The sequence below is a fragment of the Macrobrachium nipponense genome, chromosome 4 (genome assembly GCF_015104395.2).
Source record: "Macrobrachium nipponense isolate FS-2020 chromosome 4, ASM1510439v2, whole genome shotgun sequence".
Taxonomy (NCBI): Eukaryota; Metazoa; Arthropoda; class Malacostraca; order Decapoda; family Palaemonidae; genus Macrobrachium; species Macrobrachium nipponense.
In genome coordinates, this window is record NC_061100.1 from 63,658,106 (window position 1) to 63,681,716 (window position 23,611).

A 23,611-nucleotide genomic window follows, 5' to 3' on the forward strand; every position below is an offset into this window, starting at 1 on the left:
TAGGAGAGTTTTGGACCTGGATGCTGGGGAATGAACAAGCACCCAACCTGACCTTGCTCCTCAACGCCGTTCTGTGCGACCACGTGTCGATGAAAGTGCTTCTCAAGTGTCTCATTTGCCGTTAGTAACCCCAAGGAAGCATCGGGCCGTCCTTAGGGGCATTCGTAGGAATTTGGGAGGGCTCCAACAAAGGGACATTGATGAATATTTATCAGAGCTCGATCGAGAGTATGTGGCAAGTCCTCATTTTGATGGCGGATGGTCGTCAAGTGATGAGGACATAACTCTCAATGAAAGTGATGACGACGAATATTTGCCCCCAATGTCCGTTCGAGGGTCACATCCCGAAAGTGAATTAGAGTTCAGTAGTTTCAGTGCGTATGAGGGGGAATCTGAGGAGGGGGATGATGAAGAGTTTAGTTCAAGTTGATTGATTGATTGTGAGTTATCTGGCATCACAACTACTTTAGTTCAAGTTCAAGTTTTCGCGCCGATGAGGATGATACAGAAAGCGAAGGCTTGAGTGAGGGAGATGGGCCAGTGAGGGGGTCTCGTGTTCGTAGTCGTACCCGCGCTCGTGCGCGTGCGCGCGCACGGGTACACAGAACGTTGGATAGTCGAGTGAGCAGCCAAGGTGAATCTCAGTCGTCCGAAAGCGAGGATGGGTGGACAGAGGACCCCACACCACCTACCATGCATCCATTCGCGGCAAATCCTGGCCTCACCGTACCTGCTCCCCTGACTCCTCTGGGTTTCATTCAGCTTTTCCTTACGCGGGAATTGCTGGAGTACCTGGTAGCAGAGACGGCGGACTACGCCAGGTACTGCCGTGATGAATTGCGCACGACATTGTCGTATTATTGGCGGGGTTGCAACCTCCCTGACATGGCGCATTTTTTGGGGATCCACGTTTTTTTTGGATTGTTACCTGCTTCCGACGTCAGGATATATTGGAGGCGTAATTTTTTCTTGGGTACGCCCAATGTGCACAGCGTTATGCCCCGTGATACTTTCCTGGCGTTGGACAGATATTTCAACGCCTTCAACCGAAGGGCCATACCCCGGAATAACTCTGATCGCCTCATTTTAGTGCGCCCAGTGTTGGATTATATCCGTGAACGCTGTGTAACTCTCGTGATTCCTGGAAAGAACCTTTCATTGGATGAGGGGATGATGCCTTACAAAGGACGTCTAAGCATCAAAGTGTATAACCCCAAGAAGCCGAAGAAATATGGCGTGAAATTTTTTTTTATTACCGAGGCCAACACTGGCTACGTCGTGGACTTTTCGGTGTATTCCGGGGTCTTCTCCACGTTGCGTGACACTGTTTTCGGGCTTGTGGATTGTTTCCGTAACCAGGGATACCACCTGTTTATGGATAATTATTATAACTCGGTATTCCTGGCCCAGGAACTGTATGAAGCAGGTATTCACATCAGTGGTACCCTTCGGTTGGTGCGTGGGGCCCCGAATTCCCTCAAGCGGTTCGCTAGCCATCCGCAACATCTGGCAAGAGGAGAGACACAGTGGCGGCGGAAGGGAGCTGTCTTTGTCATCTGTTGGAAGGGTGTCCGACTCGTCCCCATGATTTCGACGAGCCATGAACCTGTCCAAGAGGAGATCGTGCAGCGGAAGAAGACACGTCGACAGGGCCGAGTTGTGTATGAGGAGTTTTGTTTAGACCGCCCTACCGTCATTGGGCACTACAACAGGCACATGGGAGGAGTTGATCTCTTTGATCAGCTCATCCAATATTATCCCTTCGCCAGGAGAACCAGGAGGTGGACACAAAAGCTCCTCAAATACATCCTTCAGTTGGCCCTCCAAAATGCCTACATACTGTACTGTGGGTACCGCGGTAACAATCTTCCGAGGTTGTCCCACATACAGTTCCTAGAGGTAGCCGGGAATGCCCTCATCAACTTTAATCCCGAGGAGTGGCCTTCCATCACTGCCCCCCTGCCCCGAGCTGTAGATCTCCCCGTACAGGAAAGGGCAGACCTAAGGGGTGCCTACTTCGGTCATAGAGGTGCCAACGCCCCTGCTGCCGCCGCCACTGCTGCCGACGTCCCTGCTGCCGACGCCCCTGCTGCCGACGCCCCTGCTGCCGCCGCCCCTGCTGCCGACGCCCCTGCTGCTGACGCCCCTGCTGCCGCCGCCCCTGCTGCCGCCCCCGCCCGCACCACCCCTTCTCGTCGGGTAGTGGACCCTCCGTGTCGGCTGATGCCAGGGGATCACATACTGGATCTCCTTGAAGGGCGCAGGCAGAAACGGTGCCGGGTGTGCCATATGAATGGCAGAAGGAGAGACACCCGGTTCTTCTGTCGCACCTGCAAGATAGCTCTATGCAGGTTCGGGGAGTGTGACCGCAAATACCACAGTGCGGTCTTCTATTGGAGAGAGACTCAGCGGCAGTCAGGGGAGGGCTCACGGGACCGCGCCCTATCCCAGCAGCCGTAAGGGCGCGCGTCTCCTCCTCCACCTGTACCTCGTCATGTCGAGAGGAAAAAAATGCAAGACTCTTCAATGGAGGAGGGAGAAAACAAGAATAGAACGAAGAGTCAGGATTAGGAGTGAGTATTCTGCATTTGTTTTATATTTATTTTTTCATTTATTATATCAAGTTGTTATATCTCCATATCTATGCATGAATACGATATTTCATTGTATGCAAAAAGAAAAGTGTCACCTGCATTCCTTTTATTTATGTATTCGTACCAGAATCGGAAAATGTAATAAATAAAGAAACACGCACATTATATATTTATATTTATATATATATATATATATATATATTATATATATATATATATATATATATATATATATATATATATTTCTTTATTTTTTTTTATGTTGGTATTTTTGGGTAAGCAAAATACATAACAGTCTAGTAATCTTCAGTCATTTATCTTCATTTTGAAACAAATCCGAAGGCTCTAGAACAATATTGTGATTTATGGTGAATTTTTGAAAAAAATATTTTTCTTCCCTCTGCGCGCCGCTTCGCGGCCGAAAATCTCCGAAATGTGTACATCGCGTTATCCTAATATTTGCTCCTTTCCATATTAGCCGTTTTATAGAATTTCATATATCAAAATGTGCGCAAATTCATGAAAAATATATTAAAAAATAATTGAATGTTGTAGATTTTCTCATTTCTGAAATATGGGCATATAAATCACGATAATTGGGAAAAAAACTACGTATGGTCAAATTTGACGCAACCGAAATGGTCAAAAAACGTAATTGTAAGCTAAAACTCTTACTGCCTAGTAATCTTCAGTCATTTATCTTCATTTTGAAACAAATTCGAAGTCTCTAGAACAATATAGTGATTTATGGTGAATTTTTGAAAAAAATATTTTTCTTCCCTCCGCGCGCCGCTTCGCGGCCGAAAATCTCCGAAATGTGTGCATCGCGTTATCCTAATATTTGCTCCTTTCCATATTAGCCGTTTTATTGAGTTTCATATATCAAAATGTGCGCAATTTCATGAAGAATACAATAAAAAATAATTGAATGTTGTAGCTTTTCTCATTTCTGAAATATGGGCATATAAATCACGATGATTGGGAAAAAAACTACATACGGTCAACTTTGACGCAACCGAAATGGTCAAAAAACGTAATTGTAAGCTACAACTCTTACGGCCTAGTAATCTTCAGTCATTTATCTTCATTTTGAAATAAATTTGAAGTCTCTAGAACAATATTGTGATTTATGGTGAATTTTTGAAAAAAATATTTTTCTTCCCTCCGCGCGCCGCTTCACGGCCGAAAAACTCCGAAATGTGTACATCGCATTATCCTAATATTTGCTCCTTTCCATATTAGCCGTTTTATAGAGTTAGATATATCAAAATGTGCGCAAAGTTATGAAGAATACAATAAAAAATAATTGAATGTTGTAGCTTTTCTCATTTCTGAAATATGGGCATATAAATCATGATGATTGGGGAAAAAACTACATACGGTCAACTTTGACGCAACCGAAATGGTCAAAAAACGTAATTGTAAGCTAAAACTCTTACGGCCTAGTAATCTTCAGTTATTTATCTTCATTTTGAAACAAATTCGAAGTCTCTAGAACAATATTGTGATTTATGGTGAATTATTGAAAAAAATATTTTTCTTCCCTCCGCGCGCCGCTTCGCGGCCGAAAAACTCTGAAATGTGTACATCGCGTTATCCTAATATTTGCTCCTTTCCATATTGGCCGTTTTATAGAGTTAGATATATCAAAATGTGCGCAACTTCATGAAGAATACAATAAAAAATAATTGAATGTTGTAGCTTTTCTCATTTCTGAAATATGGGCATATAAATCACGATGATTGGGAAAAAAACTACGTACGGTCAACTTTGACGCAACCGAAATGATCAAAAAACGTAATTGTAAGCTAAAACTCTTACGACCTCGTAATATCCAGTCATTTATCTTCATTTTGAAACAAATTCAAAGTCTCTAGAATAATATTGTGATTTATGGTGAATTTTTGAAAAAAATATTTTTCTTCCCTCCGCGCGCCGCTTCGCGGCCGAAAATCTCCGAAATGTGTACATCGCGTTATCCTAATATTTGCTCCTTTCCATATTAGCCGTTTTATAGAGTTTCATATATCAAAATGTGCGCAAATTCATGAAAAATACAATAAAAGTTAATTGAATGTTGTAGCTTTTCTCATTTCGGAAATATGGGCATATAAATCACGATGATTGGGAAAAAAAACTACGTACGGTCAAATTTGACGCAACCGAAATGGTCAAAAAACGTAATTGTAAGCTAAAACTCTTACGACTTCGTAATATCCAGTCATGTATCTTCATTTTGAAACAAATTCGAAGTCTCTAGAATAATATTGTGATTTATGGTGAATTATTGAAAAAAATATTTTTCTTCCCTCCGCGCGCCGCTTCGCGGCCGAAAAACTCAGAAATGTGTACATCGTGTTATCCTAATATTTGCTCCTTTCCATATTAGCCGTTTTATAACGTTTTATATATCAAAATGTGCGCATATTTATGAAGAATACAATAAAAAATAATTGAATGTTGTAGCTTTTTTCATCTCTAAAATATGTGCATATAAAAAAATATATATATAAAAATTTCGACATTCGGTCAACTTTAACTCGTCGGAAATGGTCAAAATTTGCAATTCTAATCTAAAACTCTTACAGTATCGTAATATTCAATCATTTTTATTCATTTTGAAACAAATTGGAAGTCTCTAGAACAATATTTAAATTTACGGTGAATTTTTGAAAAAAATATTTTTTTACGTCTGCACGTTACGAATTCGTTCATCATTTTGTGATAATATTTTTCCGGTGTTGCTTTTATTGTTTTACAATGTATTATATATCAAAATGATTGTAATTTAGTGTACAATACAACGAAAAAAAAATAAACTCGTTAGCTTTCACCGTTTTTTGCACAGCGGGATTTTAATACAATTATGTATGAATTTTTTTTTTTCGCTACCATATATCGCATTATTTACATATGATAATGATATTATTTTTCATTTCTGATGATTGCATACTAAACTTCAGGCAATGACAAAAAAAGGAGCCAAAAATGAACTCTTAATCTTTAAAACTAAGCGCGCTGTGATTTTTTGAAAAAATTATTTTTTCCGCTTCCGCTCTCACTCAAAACCGGCTCCGGCATTCGGGGGAGTTTTTGATTTTTACCGCTTCGGCGTTTAAGGGTTAAGCGGTTCACCGTTTCTTTTCCTCTTACTTTTCCTGCACTCTACTTGGGGCAGAGTGACATTAGTTGTACTGCAATTTAGTGTATGACTAAGCAACTGCACCTGCACTTTGAGGTACAGAGTGCCAGCAACAGTGTGTCCGCTCATAAAGATTATTGCTCCTTCAGGACCGCTCCATTAGTGTGACCTCTTTATGGAACACTCAGCCACAGTGACACCTTATTGAAAAGGTGCCATTCCATTGAAGTGTAATCAAATTTAAGAGACACTTCCCCAAACCAAATTACTTCCCACACCTCTTTATTACACATCATACCCTACCAAAACCATGTCAGCAAAACAGTACCAAGCCTTCATGAACATGGGAAAGGATACAGGTCGCACAAGTCTGAGTTCACCAAGTGGGCCTAAGACAGGCTAGGTGCCGCCCTAAAATGAAAGAGAGGAACAATAACATCATAAACTGGCAAAAGGAGTAAGAGAGAGAGAGAGAGAGAGAGAGAGAGAGAGAGAGAGAGAGAGAGAGAGAGAGAGAGAGAGAGAGAGAGAGAGAGAGAGGCTCAAAAAGAAAATACCGAAAGTCTAGCCCACCAACAAACCTCTAACCCCACACCTGCTGCACCTAATGCTATAAACTGGGTAGGGGCAAAAAAGGATTGTGTACTCTAATAATGGCATGGAAAGGAATATCATTGAATCTAGCTTTATAAAAGAAAGTTACAACCATAATATGAAAATCAGTTAAAGGATGTATAAACTTGATCCTTTAATATCAAAAGAAATTTGTAAATTGTTCAATTATAAGGTAGGCAGTAAGGATATATGGAAATATGATTTTATTATTTGTAAACACAGTAAGGGGGACCACTGCTAATGTGATTTCCAACCCGGCCTGACAGACACCTGTCAGGTGTGGAATTATAGTCGTTTAGGCATTGCCCTAGAGATAGATTCTTGTGAACTTTGACACCTGTCAGGTGTGGATTTATAGTTGTTTATACATTGCCCTAGAGATAGATTCTTGTGAACTTTATTGCTGATAGAGGAGTAACTAGCATAATTCAAATATTCAGTAGATAGATAGAGGAGTAACTAGCATAATTCAAATATTCATTAGATAGAAAGTAAAACCCCTAAGGTTATAAGCTGAGACGGAGTACCCGAGGTAAAGAGTTACTTAATATTGTGGTGTCAAGTCTGATATTTTATTCATTGGTTTAAATAACGTAATGCCTGAGTGAATACGTTGCATGCATGCCTGGACAAACCTTTACGATGGACATGAATGATAAATGTAACTAGGAATTCATAGTTCTAACAATGTACATTTTTCTGCTTTCACGCTTATACTGTAGGAGATGTATCTGCAAAGTATTCTGAGTTTTTAAATCTTTCTGTATTGATATTATTTTGCATTTGTTCGGTCACACAGGAAATATATCTGTAACATTTATTTGTAAATGTTTAGTGCTCTAGAAGTAATTATAATTCTTCAGTGTTTTATTTTACAGTGTTTTTGGTATGGGACATCATGTTGCTTTGATATCTAATCCTACAGAAATTACATGTGTAATCATTCCGTGCTTTAACATCTTTATGTGTTAGCGGTCATACCTTACAGTATTACCTTATATTACTTTAAGAGATTCATATCAAAGAATCCCATTTTCCTAGTCACTTTGAATAAATATTCAATCACACAGGAGACCCAAACAGCAGAATTGAGTTTTTTCATTTGTGATTTAATATTTGCACTAGCTTTGTGAGTGTATGTTATTTTGTCCTTTTACTGCTTGATCAATTTAATGTTTATTTATTTTTAATAAAACTAAATCGCGGAATTTCAGTGCTACTGCTGAAAGTCCTTGGTTGTCATTCATTCAGGTTTACCCTACCCTTGACATATATTATGGGGGAAGACTGCCTGCAGTCCAAACGAAAAGAAATTCCATCTCTTCACACAGAGAGTGCAAGAGAGAGTAACTTAAATTAGTCAGGTGTGTTGTTTTCTTTGGAATTACTGTAGAGCCAATAACAAACATACAAAAATCTTAAATCTCTAAAAGGTGATCAAGTTTGATTAACCAAAGAGTCAAGGGGAACCACAACTTGGTGCATTTGAAGTTGACCCGATGTGTTTAAATAAGAGACAAACTATTACTCGAGTCTAGAGTCTAGAAGTTATGCCACTGTGGCAGCTCTATTATCATACCTGACCAGCACACTAACACAGATAGCTTATTTCTTTACGTGAATTGCACCGCACATAAAAACTATACATACATGCATGCATACACACACACACACACACAGATTGTGAGCTTTTTTACTTACAATACACGCTGAGTATCCAACTGTCTTCTATAACAGCCGTTGGGATATTTCTATTTTCGGCTCGGCATGCCAGAAGCTCTCCATCATCAGAAGAATTTGGTTGCAATCGAACGACGGATGTCGATACGTTTCCATCATGAGTTGTCTATGAGAATTTAATATAACTGTTGACATTCATGCAATTGTGCATTTGCTTATAAATATATCTACGAATGGACGAAGGCATTCCTATTCTGAACATGTTTAAATATTTCATTCATTTTCACAATGCCATATTGATAGAAAAAACATAACCTATTATCATGGTTACCATTTATGCTTAATAGTCTTAGACTTACTGTATCTGAGGTAGCTGGAAGTCTGGTAGATCCTCTCCACCAAGTAAGGACAGCAGGTGGCCGGGAACCTCTGGATGAGCAAGGAATGTCGTATATACGGCCGCTGGACAGAGGCTCTCGAGGGTGGTGGATAGACACGTCCAGCGGCCTCACTGGTTGGGAGAGTCAAGAAAATATCTAATTATGATTTCCCTATCCCCAAGAGAAAGAGAGAACACATATTTACTTCATTTTTAATCCCAGTTGTTGCACGAAGGAGATATTAAAAAAAAATAATAAAAAAATAAAAAATAAAAAACATTCATCGGCATTTGTGTCACACCAAATTTACATTTTTTTTTATTTCCTTCTTTGGTTCTTTTGGTTGGTTGTTTTTATTGCAAACAATATTTAGTTCCCAATTTATTTACTATTTCTTTAGAGTAACTTTTCTGTTTTTTTCTCTATCTTTCGCAAAAATTCACATTCCAAATATTCTTGTAATATTATCGAGTACTATAATGTGCTTGAGGCTCAGTCAGTTATTTCCTGTAACTATAATGAAATTTCTGTTAATATGCTCTATTCCTCTGGTTAAAAAATCTCAATAAAAAAGAAATTCTTAAATATATAAATTTTCATAATAAAAATTTAATTTTTATTATTATAAAAATATTAATAATGCTTACCTGTATAATTTATCTAGCACTAAATCCCCAACAACCGCACCAAAATTTACCACATTGGCAACCCTGTTACCTCCTATTCTGTCCGCCAGTTCGCAACACTGCTGTTGACAGTTACAAAACCTTCCCTTGAAAATCAGTTGTGTTAGGCAGATCGTGGGGTAGGATGGGTGGGACTAGATAAATTATACAGGTAAGTATTATTAATATTAATTTTATAATAAAAATTCCATATTAATAAACATTACCTTACTATAATTTATCTAGCCCGATTAACCACATTGAAAAGGAGGAGGGAATCTGAGTACAATTTTCCTTTAGGGCAGAATAGGACATAAAACAATCAAAGAAATATATATCATAGGCAGTTAAAAACTCAACCCAAAGTCAAGATATGAAGAACTCAAAGTCTCCTACCATAATGCCGCCGAACTGCCGTAGTAAAGGACAAGGAGTAAGTGCATAGTCAGCCCGTCTGTACTAAAGTCAGGTAACCGACCAGGTGACCAGTCAGACGAATCGAATGTCTGGCGCAAAGAGAGAGGAGCGGGTATTGACAACTCTTTCTCTGAAGGATGAGTGCCTGGACTGCCTGGCCGATTCAAAGCTAAGCAAACATTGGGGGTGTATCAACGCAACCCAACGTCGCCAGCAGTGATATCGGCTCATGAGCAACTCCTGACCCGAGCTTTCTGGTGCCAAGAGAAAGGAGCGCAGAGCAAAAAGCCACTCGGTCCCGAAGGACGAGTGCCTGACAGTCCATCCAACCTGGTCTCATGTTAAACAATCATCGGAGGGTGTATTAATGCAACCGACTATGTCAACAAGAAACTCAGGGCTACTAAATGTCGCCTGATCTTGCACGAGTGTCTGACTCCGAGAAAACAGGCGAGACAAAAAGTAGATGGTGAACGAGTCACCAAATGACAGCAGACGATCCATTGACTACTCCCCTGTCCAGAAGGACAATGGAAGAAGCGTGAGTCGTCAGGACAAGCGAACCAGTGGCTAGTCCTAGGTCAGCATCGACTTTGGGAGAAGCGTAGTCGCCAGTGCCAACAACCCTGTGGCTGGTCCCATGTCAGACTGACAATGGAAGCAGCATGAGTTGTCAAGCAGCCAGTCCTTGTCAGCAACAACACCTAAATATAGGCAGTCCCCGGGTTACGACGGTCTCGGCTTACGACGTTCCGAGGTTACGACGCTTTTCAATTATATTCATCAGACATTATTTCCAGGGTTAAGACGCATGTTCCGGGTTACGACGCCTACAACGCTAATCTGGCAGATGAAATATGACACCAAAAATGCAAAACAATCAATATTTGAAGGTTTTTTTGATGAAAAATGCCATAAGAATGCAGCTTACATAGTTTTCAATGCACCCAAAGCATTAAAAGTAAGGTTTCCTTAGGATTTTTGACAATGTTCCGGCTTACAACGATTTTCGGCTTACGACGCGTCTCAAGAACGGAACCCCCATCATAACCCAGGGACTGCCTGTACCAAACAGCCTAATTCCCATTATAACTAAAGCAAAAACTGCCATAAGTTATAATACAAAAACAAAAACAAAAAAAATATATACAACAAAAAAATAATATACAGGTAGCAACCAAACGCAAAACAGGAAGACTACCTAATTCTCCTCTCTAACGACCTGTCCTGCCATCACCAATGGGCCCAAAGAACGAAGGTCGCCTAGAACTAGAAAAATATCCCTCAAGTAAAAAGAGGCAAAAACAGAATTAGAATGCCAAGTCGCTGCTTCAAGCACCTTGGCGACTGAGACGTTCTTCATAAAAGCTACTGATGTAGCAACTGCTCTAATACTGTGTGCTCTCGGCATCTGGCCTTCACAGGCAGCCGAACCGCCAGTTTTAACAATAAGATCTCTGAGATAAAAGGATACACCATTCTTTGATATAGGTCTCTTGACATTTCGGGGTGAAACAAACAGATGACGGGGACGACCCTAAATGTCCTTTGTGCAATGTAAATAGCATGAGAGCGCCCTAACAGGACAAAGGACTACGTAATTCCTCATTTAAATTACCGACAAAGTAGACCAGCAATTTCAGAATGAAAGACCTGGGAATGGGATTATCAGACGATTCAGTCTTTGCGACAAATTCGGGAAGGTATGACAAAATCATGTCTTGTCCAGATCCGGCAACCAGAAAAGAGAGTGCTTGCGGTTCACCCACCTTCTTGGCTGTAGCCAGCGAGACAAGGAAGAGTGTCTTAGAAGAAAGGTCCTTAAATTCGGCTGTATTCAAGAGGCTCAAATGGAGGGAACCTTACAGCTTGAAAGACTTTATTAGCGTCCCATGTTGGAGGAGAACACTGCAGACTGGGTCGAGATAGGGAAAAGGATCGAATTAAGTCTCTAATGACATAAGAGGAAGAGATTTCAGGGAACCTCACCTTAAAAACATAGGAAAGCATCGACCTATAACCCTTAATGCACGAAGGTGACAGGGCCCTGTCATGATGTAAATGAACTAAAAACTCTGCTACTTTCGGTAAGGAAGGTCTAGAAATTGAATGTCCTTGAGACTTACACCAACATCTGAAAACCGACCATTTAGCCTGATAATTTACTCTGGTTGATTGCTGTCTGGCAACAGCCAACTGTTGCGCCACTCTGGAGGCAAATCCTTCGTGCTTGGAGAATCTCCTGACAGTCTCCAGGCATGAAGATGAAGCATGTGGAGCCTCTGATGGAACCAATGAAAATGGGGTTGTTTGAGAAGATCTGGTCTCTCTGTCAGACGAATGGAGGGCTCCACCAGTGCTTCCAGTAGGTCGGGAAACCACTCCTTCTGTGGCCAAAAGGGGGCGATAAAGGTGAGATCCAGACGCTTGGTTGCCCTCACTTTGTTGAGGACTGACCACACCAGAGTGAATGGAGGAAATGCATAGGCTTGAAGGCCCTCCCAGTTCTGCAAAAGAGCGTCTGTCCTGGCACTCTGAGGAGTCTGGTAAGGGGTGAAAAAGATCTGGCACCGAAAATTCAGTGGGGTGGCAAACAGATCGACTGTGACAAGCCACTTCATCCTGAAGCTGTCGAAGACTTTCTTGCAAAGTGTCCATTCCGACCCTTGAACTTCGTTTGGTCTCGACAAGGCATCTGCTAAGACATTGGGATGGCCCAACATAGAATTGATCGGGCTTCTTTAGTGAGAAGGTCCGACTGTGTGCCACCTTGGTTTCTTATGTACGAGGCTGCTGTGGTGTTGTCGACGAAGATCGTAACAACCGACTCTGTCAGTTCATCCTGAAATGAAAGAGGGCCTAGGTACACTGCCCTTAGTTCCCTCCAGTTTATTGACATGATCCTCTCTTCCTCTGACCAAAGGCCCGAAGCAGCTTCGGAGCCCAGGTGCGCGCCCCAACCTTGATCCCAGGCATCTGACCAAAACATTAGGTCCGGCAGAACTGAAAGAAGAGATATCCCCTGACTTGAGGCGGTGAACTTGCATCCACCAACAGAGATCCTTCCGACATTGTGGAGAGGAGGCGACTAGCGTGTCCTCGGACACGAAATCCCACGACTGGCGAAGTGTCGACTGAAGGGACCTCATTCTGAGACGACCTCCGGGAACCACTTGGATGAGGGATAACAAATGCCCCAGGAGAGTCCTCCAAAGAGAAACTGGCTGCATTATGGAGGACAAAAATTATTTGACCAGAATTAGAAGCTTGTCTATCCGTTCCTGAACGGGAGAAGCCCTCAAAATCTGGGAATTCAAAACAATCCCCAGATAAGTCATGATCTGGCAAGATATTAGACTGGACTTGTCGAAGTTGACACGAATGCCCAACTCGACACAAAGAGACAGAACTATCTCCCTCGACCAGAGACATTTCTCTATAGATTCGGCCTGGACTAGCCAACTGTCCAGATACCGAAGCATCCTTACATTTAACCGATGCAGAATAGCTGAAACAGGAGCCATCACCCGAGAAAAGACCTGTGGAGCAGTGGTAAGGCCAAAACAAATGGTCTTGAACTGGGAAACTCCCGAGTCCGTGAAAAACCGAAGGTAAGGTCTGCTCTTCAGATGGATAGGGATTTGCAGAAAAGCATCCTGCAGATCGATGGAAATCATCCAGTCCCCCATCCTGACGGATGAAAGAACAGTCTAAACCGTCTCCATCCGGAACTTGACTTCAGAATGAACTTGTTCAAGACCGAAAGATCTATGATAGGGCACCAGGCACCCAAGACCTTTAGCACCCAAGGCCTTTAGAACTACAAACACCCGTGAGTAAAACCCGGGAGAAGGAGGAGCTCGCTCTATGGCATCCTTCTCCAAGATATAACCTGGTCTCTTCCAACATATAAAAGGAGTGGACAACAAGATCTCCGATGCACTTTCTAGGAAGTGACGTGTTGGCTGTTGTGCCGTTCCTGATTTTCTCATTTTCTTTTCAGATGGTGTATAGGCTATTAATGTATCCTAAGGTTGTTTTTGCTTATTTTATGTGCAATCCCGGAGTTCCCTGTTTTTCTTTGGGGTGGGCCAGTTAGATTAAGTAGTCCTAGTGTGAGTGTTTTTGTTTGTCATGTCTACTTTACCTTATATTTTTCGTATTAAGGTTAAAAAAAAAAAATAATTAATTTCCCTGTTTAGTCATTTTTTTTTTTTTTTTTTTTTTTTTGAGGGAGGAAGGTGTCAGGCCGTAACGTAATTTTAAAGTAAAATCTCATTTGTTTTGCCTTTTCGCACTGATGGCTTTTATTTTTCTATTATTTGCAATTTTGTAAAACTAAGTTAAGTTAAGTATTTTGCTGTTGGTTTTACGTTAGTATCTATTTTGGTTAAATGTAGTGTTTATTTGCTTTGGTTGAAAAAGCTTAAGTTTTTGTGGCGCCATCTATTGAGTGCAGTTTGAAGTGCGGCCTTCCTCAGTGTTTTTGCTTCCTTGCCAAATTTGTAACTCTGTTTATTTTTCTTTATGGTGACTGGGAGTGTGGTAAGGAGAGGTGACTTGTGACTCTCCTAATGTATTCTCAAGAGTCTAGTTCAAGGCCGTTGAAGACTCTGGAGCTGCTGATCTGTCTGCTGTTGTGGATTATATATAGCTACATATCGTCCTATTGTGAAGATTTCTCGCTTGTTCTCGGAGAACAACATCTGCTGTCATTGAGCTGCTGCTTAATGTTGAGGCAAGTAGTGTGGGTCTTCTGTTTAAGTGGCTACTTGGTTATCGGTCAAGAGGCGACCATGGCCCCTGTATCTGTAGCTGGGAGGCCGTAGACTAAAGTGTGAATATCCACCAACAGATTTGAAGTGCAGTTCTTCTGATGGGAGTGACGTTCTGTGACTGCAATTTTTGGAGCGATATATGGACTCGTCTGTATTAGTACTGGTCTGTGTCATAGGACCAATCTGTATTTTTAGCTACACCTTAAAGAGTGTGTAATTATATGGTCTTCTAAAGTGTGTGTTTGATAGTATATTAAGGTTTAGATTGTTATGTCTTAGGTAGGATTATTGTTTCTTTTTGTATGTCCTTCCACTTCTTTCCTTTCTATTTAGTAATAGGTTAGCGTGGTGGGTAAATTTTTTTGGGTCCCTTATTAAGATTAAGATTTGGTTTCTTCACTATGAGTTGGGTTTAGCTTTAGTTATAGGTGACTCTTAAGAGTTATTTGATGGCATTTTGTGCTTTGTATATTTATTACTTTTTGTGAGCCATCAGTGTTCGTACATTTATTGTGAAAGAAATATTGTGAAATTTTTGCCTGTGTCTTTCTGGTTTTTCCTCGCTCCTACTGATTTGTTTTTGTCACTGGATTTGAGATTAAAATAAAAGAACCCGTTATGGCTTCCTCCTAAAGGGAGTTCGTAACACCTGGGAATAATGGAAGGAGGGGATATAAAACACCAAGAGATGAAGGACACGATCAGGAAAGAATATATGCAGAGACTGATGGCGATACTCAAGTCAAAACTCAACGCCGGAAATATGATAAAAGCCATAAACACATGGGCAGTGCCAGTAATCAGATACAGCGCAGGAATAGTGGAATGGACGAAGGCAGAACTCCGCAGCATAGATCAGAAAACCAGGAAACATATGACAATACACAAAGCACTACACCCAAGAGCAAATACGGACAGACTATACATAACACGAAAGGAAGGAGGGAGAGGACTACTAAGTATAGAGGACTGCGTCAACATCGAAAACATAGCACTGGGGCAATATCTGAAAACCAGTGAAGACGAGTGGCTAAAGAGTGCATGGGAAGAAGGACTAATAAAAGTAGATGAAGACCCAGAAATATACAGAGACAGGAGAATGACAGACAGAACAGAGGACTGGCACAACAAACCAATGCACGGACAATACATGAGACAGATTAAAGAACTAGCCAGCAATGACACATGGCAATGGCTACGGAGGGGAGAGCTAAAGAAGGAAACTGAAGGAATGATAACAGTGGCACAAGATCAGGCCCTAAGAACCAGATATATTCAAAGAACGATAGACAGAAACAACATCTCTCCCATATGTAGGAAGTGCAATACGAAAAATGAAACCATAAACCACATAGCAAGTGAATGCCCGGCACTTGCACAGAACCAATACAAAAAGAGGCATGATTCAGTGGCAAAAGTCCTCCACTGGAGCCTGTGCAAGAAACATCAGCTACCTTGCAGTAATAAGTGGTACGAGCACCAACCAGAGGGAGTGATAGAAAACAATCAGGCAAAGATCCTCTGGGACTATGGTATCAGAACGGATAGGGTGGTACGTGCAAATAGACCAGAAGTGACGTTGATTGACAAAGTCAAGAAGAAAGTATCACTCATTGATGTCGCAATACCATGGGACACCAGAGTTGAAGAGAAAGAGAGGGAAAAAATGGATAAGTATCAACACCTGGAAATAGAAATAAGAAGAATGTGGGATATGCCAGTGGAAATCGTACCCATAATCATAGGAGCACTAGGCCCGATCCCAAGATCCCTGAAAAGGAATCTAGAAAAACTAGACGCTGAAGTACCTCCAGGACTCATGCAGAAGAGTGTGATCCTAGAAACGGCGCACATAGTAAGAAAAGTTATGGACTCCTAAGGAGGCAGGATGCAACCCGGAACCCCACACTATAAATACCACCCATTCTCTTAGAACAGACACACATGCATTTTTTCGTGTAAGGAGGTTTATTCGTTGAACATAAAACCCTTTCTTCTTTTGACGATCTATAATTTATAAATAAATTATAGATACAATTGCCGTTCGAATTATTGCTCTTACAAATCATCAGATTTTTCTTTGACAAGCCATAATCATGGTATGTAATAAAGTTGATTCCAAAAGATCTCGCATTTTGTAGTCCATATAATCCAGTCATTGGGCTGAAGCTAAAGCTAGGTTTGTTATGAATTCTACATCATCCACGATGCATGTCTGTTTTGTACATAGAAAAAAAATAAGTGAGATTATATATATGTGTATATATATATATATATCTCACTTAGAAATTCTATACAGTTTACTTTTATCTAATATATAGCTTATATAATATATATATTATATATATATATATATATATATATATATATATATATATATATATATATATATATATATATATATATATATATATAGTAATAAATACATTTTAGAATCACATATCTGTAAATAAAAACCCATGACCTGAGGTCATTGGCGAATTAGGAGGGTCCTACGTGACCAAGGCAAATCTAGATCACGCTATGCGATGTCTGCAGTAGCCTGGTTTAAGTTTGTTTGGAAATGTCATCGTTTTGCATTACTGATAACTTTTCATAACAACTTCCATGGGAAGCGGTTGACCTGTTAACCTGCGCCGGAAACTTGTAACTTCCGAGCCGGCGGACTACATATGTTTTTATGTGAATCGCTGAGATAGCTAATGTTTCGCTATCAACGTGATGCTCTAAGAAGTCAGTTCATTTCTAGCGATAAAACGGAACGGTCCTCACGACCGAACTGTCTCTCTTGTTATGGAGTTCAGTAATAAAGTTGTTCTACTATTATTCAACTTATCCGTTTGAATCATCTCCTTTACCTTAAGAAGAACCACTCTACTAAGATATCACATAAGAGAAAGAAGGAACCAGAATGCTTACGAATGACAGTCGTAAGAAAATACAAACAGTCTTTCGCAAAAGCGAAACGACTAAGAATGGTGGCAGAGATTAACGAAGAATAACATTAACAAGACCCATATCAGCCGACCGAAGAACTGCAATCACCAACTTCCAGCTATAAGTCAATAATAAACAGAGGAAACGGGATCTTCAATCAACGCAACATTTTATGAAGACGAAGATATGTCCTTCATCGAGAAGAATACAAGCATCAACATCGACGATTGAGTGACTGTTGTCACATATCTCCGAGAATCAACACCGGACGAGAGCAGCATCGAACATCAACAGAAAAAAGAAACACATAAAGGAAACAACGCGCGGTCACTAGCAAGGACGCGAAGAGTAGGCCAAGAGGAAGCAACGCGAGGAAGGGGGCTGTGACGTCATCAATCTTGGACTTCTTCATGCAACGCGAGGAAGAGAGGAGACCGTGACGTCATCACGACTTCCGACGCGGGAGAGAGGAAACTGTGACTCATATCCCATGTCAACAATCCTTCCCCCCCCCATAAAAAAATAACCCAGAGGCTAAGTAGAATTTTATCTATTCAGGTTTTTTCTCAGTGAAGTGTTGTTCATCAGGAGTCGATCGTCCAATATTACAGGAGGTGAGTTGTTCGCCATCTTAATCTTCATTCATTACAGAATCAATCTTCAACTACGAGTTCTCGCCCGCAGACTATTTTTTTTTCTCGTTGTTGCTAATCGTTTTCTTGCAGGAATTCTCCGCATAATATCTTTATCAAATTATCTGTACTCTATTATCTTTTTGTGGGGTTTTCCTATTACTTGCAACACATTTATACAGTATATTGCATATGCGTTTACGTAGTGGTCGAGTGTATTCTTATAGATATTTTGATAGGACCGCAAGGAATAGGAGTGATAAGAAAAAAGTAAAAGTGAACATGGCAACTACTGCGGCAACTACTGCGGCTGGCAACCCGAATGTGGTGACGCTCGTGAGCGTGAGGTCAGCAATTGTCCCTTTTCAAGGTCGGGTCAATGGGTTCCTGCCTCAAAATGTTGAGGCATGGATCTCATCTGTAGACGCTCATTTAAATGCAAAAAGCATCACAGACCCAGCTGTACAATTACAGGAAGCCAAAAGCTTCATAGACTTTGCTAACGGAGACGCAAGTGCATATCTAAGAGGTGTTTCTTTCCAAGAGGCGGCTACATGGGAAGAGTTCAAAATTAGGTTACGTGCCGTGTATGGGGGTGAAGAGGCTTTAGATGTAGTATTGGCATTGAGAAATATCCTTAACCAAGCCTCCATGACTCAGCTTAATGTTGTCGACCGGCTAAATGAATATCAAGATAGTTTAAGTAACTCCGGGTGGGTTACGAGTGCCAGAATCGCCGTGAAAGATTTTATCCGTCTAATTTACCTCACGAGCATTACAGCAATGTTGCCTGAAGCTTTAGTGCGGTGTTTTGACAAAAATTGCAGCCCAACAGTACGGAATTAGATGTGTATAAACAAATCAAAAAACACATGTCTAAATGTACCGACCTTGATCCCTCGCTTACTCAAGTTTTTGCAAAAAATGAGAATAAACCACAACAAGTAAACGTGGTCCATAATAATTATCATGCTGCAGGGATGGTTTGTTATAACTGTAAACGGCTAGGTCACATGATTTCAGACTGTCGGACACGTTTTTGTTCAATACATAATAGTTCCACTCATTCATATAATCGTTGCTTCTCGCGGAATCAACAGCAGAATCCTACAAACACGCAAACAGTTGCCAATGCAAACAAAAAGAAGGGTCCTCAGTACTATAAAAAGAAACAAGCAAACGGAAATGCTGCTCAACAGCAAAAAAAAACAAACAAACAAATCGTGCTTCAGGTACCTCCTGTTTCTGGGTGGCGTCTAGCCAGAACTTGCAAGGTCAAGTGAATTTTCAAGGAGTGCTAAACAAAGCAAATACCACGTAGTTAGCTCCAAGGGGGGAGAGGACGATGTTGGGTCATCCATATCAACATCTTTTGTATCAAATAATCAGTTTAATCATTATCAGATCATTGTGAGGCAATCGATTTTCCTATGAAATACACGGCCGAATCCAAAAAAAAAACTGTGCAGCTTCCGTAGATTTGCAACAAATTCACGCAATATAAGTCAAGACGAGTTTACGAACAACCTTACATGCAGTAAATTTAATTTGGACCATAAGTCATTTACTTTGTTCTTTGATTCTGGTAGTGCACGTAATATCATGGATTTAAGGACTCATCATTTACTCTTTTCAAACTTCCCTATAGAGAAGTCCGGAATAAGACTCTCGGGTATAGGAAATAATGAATTAAATGTGGTAGGAGTAACTCATGTTCAGTACAAGGTCGGTAAGCGCACGTTTTCCGATACCTTTATCGTTGTACAAAACATTAATATGTATCCCGCAGTAATTATCGGATACCCATCTATGGGCACTCAAAATATTACCTTAGCCCATGCAAAACACGGCGTGTATATCAAAGGAAAATTCTATAAGTCTTCTAATACCCTAAAATCAGTTTTAGATAATAAGGAGACAGACAGAGTAGTAACATATATTGAAGAACCAATCACTTGTCTCATAAACCAAGAAATAATCCATGCGACCCAACAGAATTCTCGCTCGCACCGTAATATCAGCTTGCACGCAAACTCTCGAGCCGAACGTAACTTCGAACATATTAGTGCGTGTAAAGAAAACCTTGCCAGGATCTGAAATGTTAATCCTTTCCGACACTCTGAAAACACACGGATTATCCGTCACACAAGCCATTTATACAGTCGGCTCACAACAACAATGTAACATCGAAGTCTGTAATCATTTGAATACCACTTTAGTAATCCACAAAAATCAACATATCTTGGATGTGGAAGTTTATAAACATCGCATTCTTACCGTAGCTGAGATCAATCACGCTCAATCAGTTGCAATCTATAAAGAACAAAATCAATAAGGACATTCAAGAAAAAGAAATTCAGCAGAAATTTTTGAATCTTTTAACTGAATATCATGATGTTTTTTCCACTACGGATGGAACCTTAGGAAAAACGGATGTCATCGAGCATCAAATAAGGCTAAAGGACAAACAGAAAGTAATCTATGTACCTTCGTACCGACTTCCTATGAAATTTCAGAATGAGATAACTGAGGAAGTAGGTAAAATGCTAAAAGAAGGAGTCATTAGGAAATCAAACAGCCCTTATAATTTTCCGTTAATAGTAGTACCGAAAAAAGATCGAACTTGGCGGATATGCGTCGATTTTCATCGCTTAAATGAGGAAACAATCCCTGACCGATTCCCAGTACCATGTACTGACGATATTCTATCTGTACTAGGTCAGAACAAATATTTTACCAGCTTGGACCTACTAAAGGGCTTCCATCAGATTCCGTTGGAAGAAGAGAGCATTCCATACACTGCCTTCAGCACAGCCAGGGGACATTATGAATTTTTGCGTATGCCTTTTGGTTTACGTTGTGCTCCTATAACTTTTACTAGAATGATAACCATTGTGTTTGGAGACTTGTTAGGAGAAATCCTACATGCCTACATGGACGACCTAGTAATCTTTTCTAATACCTTAGAAGAACATCTACGTAAATTAGAGTTAGTGCTACAAAGACTAAGGCAGCATAACCTAAGGGTAAAGATAAGGTAAAGATAAGGTAAAGATAAGTAAGTGTGAATTTTTTAAAACAGAACTAGTTTATTTAGGTTTCACGGTGTCTAGTCAAGGTCTTAAAGTAGTCCATGATAAGGTATCGGCTATCCGTAACTTCCCGATTCCTACAAACATCAAGGGAATACAGCAATTTTTAGGCTGTAGCGGGTATTACCGGAGATTCATTAGGAACTACTCCATCATAGCCGCTCCCCTAACCGATCTTATAAAAAAGGGCGTAGATTTCATATGGTCTGAAAATCATCAACAGGCGTTCAATAAATTGAAAAATGAACTGTGTAGTTCTCCTATCTTGAAATTTTCTGACTTCGGTAAGGAATTCTTTATAGCAACAGATGCCTCAGACCTAGGAGTAGGTGGGGTATTGCTTCAACAATATGATAAACAGTTTTTCCCTATAGCTTTTTATTCACGTAAACTGAGACCTTCCGAAAGTAAATATGCAGTAATAGACAAGGAAGGGCTCGCTATTGTTAATTCACTCGTTCATTTTAAATTTATAATATACGGTTATCCCGTCAAGGTTCTCACTGATCATAAGCCCCTAACCGACTTCTTTAAAGGCTTTAGTCACAGCCCTAAGCGAACTCGGTGTCACATGATCATCCAGGACTTGGCGCGAGGATCGGGTATTTACCTGGGAAAGCAAATATCATTGCTGACGCATTATCACGCAACCCCTCTTCATCTTGTACCGAGCCATTAGCTGAATTAATAGATATCTCAACCTCCACGCCCATTGTTAAAACTATATCTGAACAGGAAGATCTGGACTGGAGTGCTGAACTATTACAGACGGAACAAAGAAAAGATCAACAAATAGAAAAAATCATAATTGCGTTAAACGGAAATCCGAAGGAAAAGGAATATATAAAGTATAAGCAGCAGAATTATATAATCAAGATAATATCCTATGTAGATCCGTGACGAGGAAAACCCGCAACACACCACAGCTGAATAACAACCAGGTGGTGGTATCTATCTCACTCATACCTACTGTCTTAAAATGGTTGCATGAAAATCCACTGCATGGACACCCGGGTTATTTCCTAATGTCCAGAAAGCCAAATCTTTATTTTATTGGCATACGATGCTTACAGATATAAAAAAGCACATAGCAAATTGTCGCACTTGTCAAGAATACAAAGGGCACACGAAGACACCTGTCAGCCTAGGGGCTTACCCCGTGCCAAATCAACCCTTTGAAAGAGTACACTTAGATTTATTAACAGGATTTTACGAGTCAGACAGAGGAAATAAGCACCTCCTAGTAATCATAGATGCCTTGACTTCGATATACAGAACTGATAGCGCTTAAAACAAAAACCGCAGTCGAGTGCGCTAGAAAGTTTTACGAGTGCTACATTTGTAAACATGGAATTCCACACACCATTATATCAGACTCGGGCAGGGAGTTCAATAATCATTTCCTTAACTCCTTGTGCGAATTCCTTTGCATAAAGAAAATCAATACCATGATCTATCACCCAGAGTCTAATGGGCTAGTGGAAAGGGCAAATCGTTAAGGTTTTAAACATTTTAAGGGTCACCTTAGGGGGGGGCAGACCCCAACTGGGACATTGCCATACCTGCGGTACTAAGCACACTTAATCACTCATATCATGTGTCTATTAAAATGACACCGCACGAGGCACTGTACGGTATCCCAGCTAGAACACCTTTCCATGTATTAACGCCTACAATTAATTTATCAAATCCTCTAAAGGATGTTATGGATGCAAGCATAAGTCGATATAATATACTTCGTAAGAATCTAGAAGAAGCACAAATTATAATGAAAAGAAATCATGATAAAATAGCTAAGCCAACTAGAACATATGCCGTGGGCGATCACGTATACATACAAGTATACGTACGTAAAGGTCTAAATTACAAACTGACACCTAAGTTTGAAGGCCCGTTTAACATTTTAGAAACATTAACGACCAATAGATTTAGGGTTCAAAATGTATCCAAACCCACGATATGAGAATAGTTCCATTGGCACATATCAGAATCTAAAGAAAGGTAGATGGAGTGAGGGAAAAATGGTGTATTTATGAACTTGTATAATAATTTATATATATATATATATATATATATATATATATATATATATATATATATATATATATATATATCAATCATATTTGTATGTAAACATATTCTTTAACATGAGTTTATTACATATATTTTACTCATTGCAGGTTTCAAAAAATGAATCTGTATTGTTAGGAGTGATATTGTGTGTTTCAGACATCTTTGTTGTATGGAAAGAGCGCTAAGACGAAAGAAATAGAATTTAATCATGGCTCGATTATCGAAAGAACAGAAGACATTTTTATGTGTCGAGTTAATATAGTCCATAGAAGTGGATATGCAAGCCATATTTTTGCTGAAGATGACGTCCTTAACTTAAAGAATGACCTGATGAGGTTTGCCATTTCGCTTAGAAATGCACCAACGTCATTTTCATGCTAACTCGAGATTTCGCTAGCTCAAACCCTAAGCGTCGCAGAAATGTTTATCTTATGACATACAAAATAAAACCGCTGAGGCAGAGGAACTTGCTCGTGACTTGCTGATGTGGTCTGTGCGGCACATAATCTCGAACGCCGCAACCCGCTTATTCTTGCTGGACTGAACATCTTGGGATATGTTGCGAGTCTAGGCTTAGGAATTTCAAATCGCCTTAAGATAAATAAT

At 40.2% G+C, this 23,611-nt stretch overlaps 1 protein-coding gene across 5 annotated transcripts in view; it reads right to left on the reverse strand.

The window, feature by feature from the left end:
- Nucleotides 1-23,611, reverse strand: part of LOC135210937 (nephrin-like) — an 845,298-nt gene that overhangs the window by 409,069 nt on the left and 412,618 nt on the right. For all 5 annotated transcript variants that reach the window (XM_064243913.1, XM_064243910.1, XM_064243911.1 and 2 more), the window contains 2 exons: nt 8,391-8,542; nt 8,053-8,197 (listed from right to left, as the gene is read on the reverse strand). In XM_064243913.1, the coding sequence (XP_064099983.1) occupies nt 8,053-8,197; nt 8,391-8,542 (297 nt within the window). The remainder of the gene's footprint in view (nt 1-8,052; nt 8,198-8,390; nt 8,543-23,611) is intronic.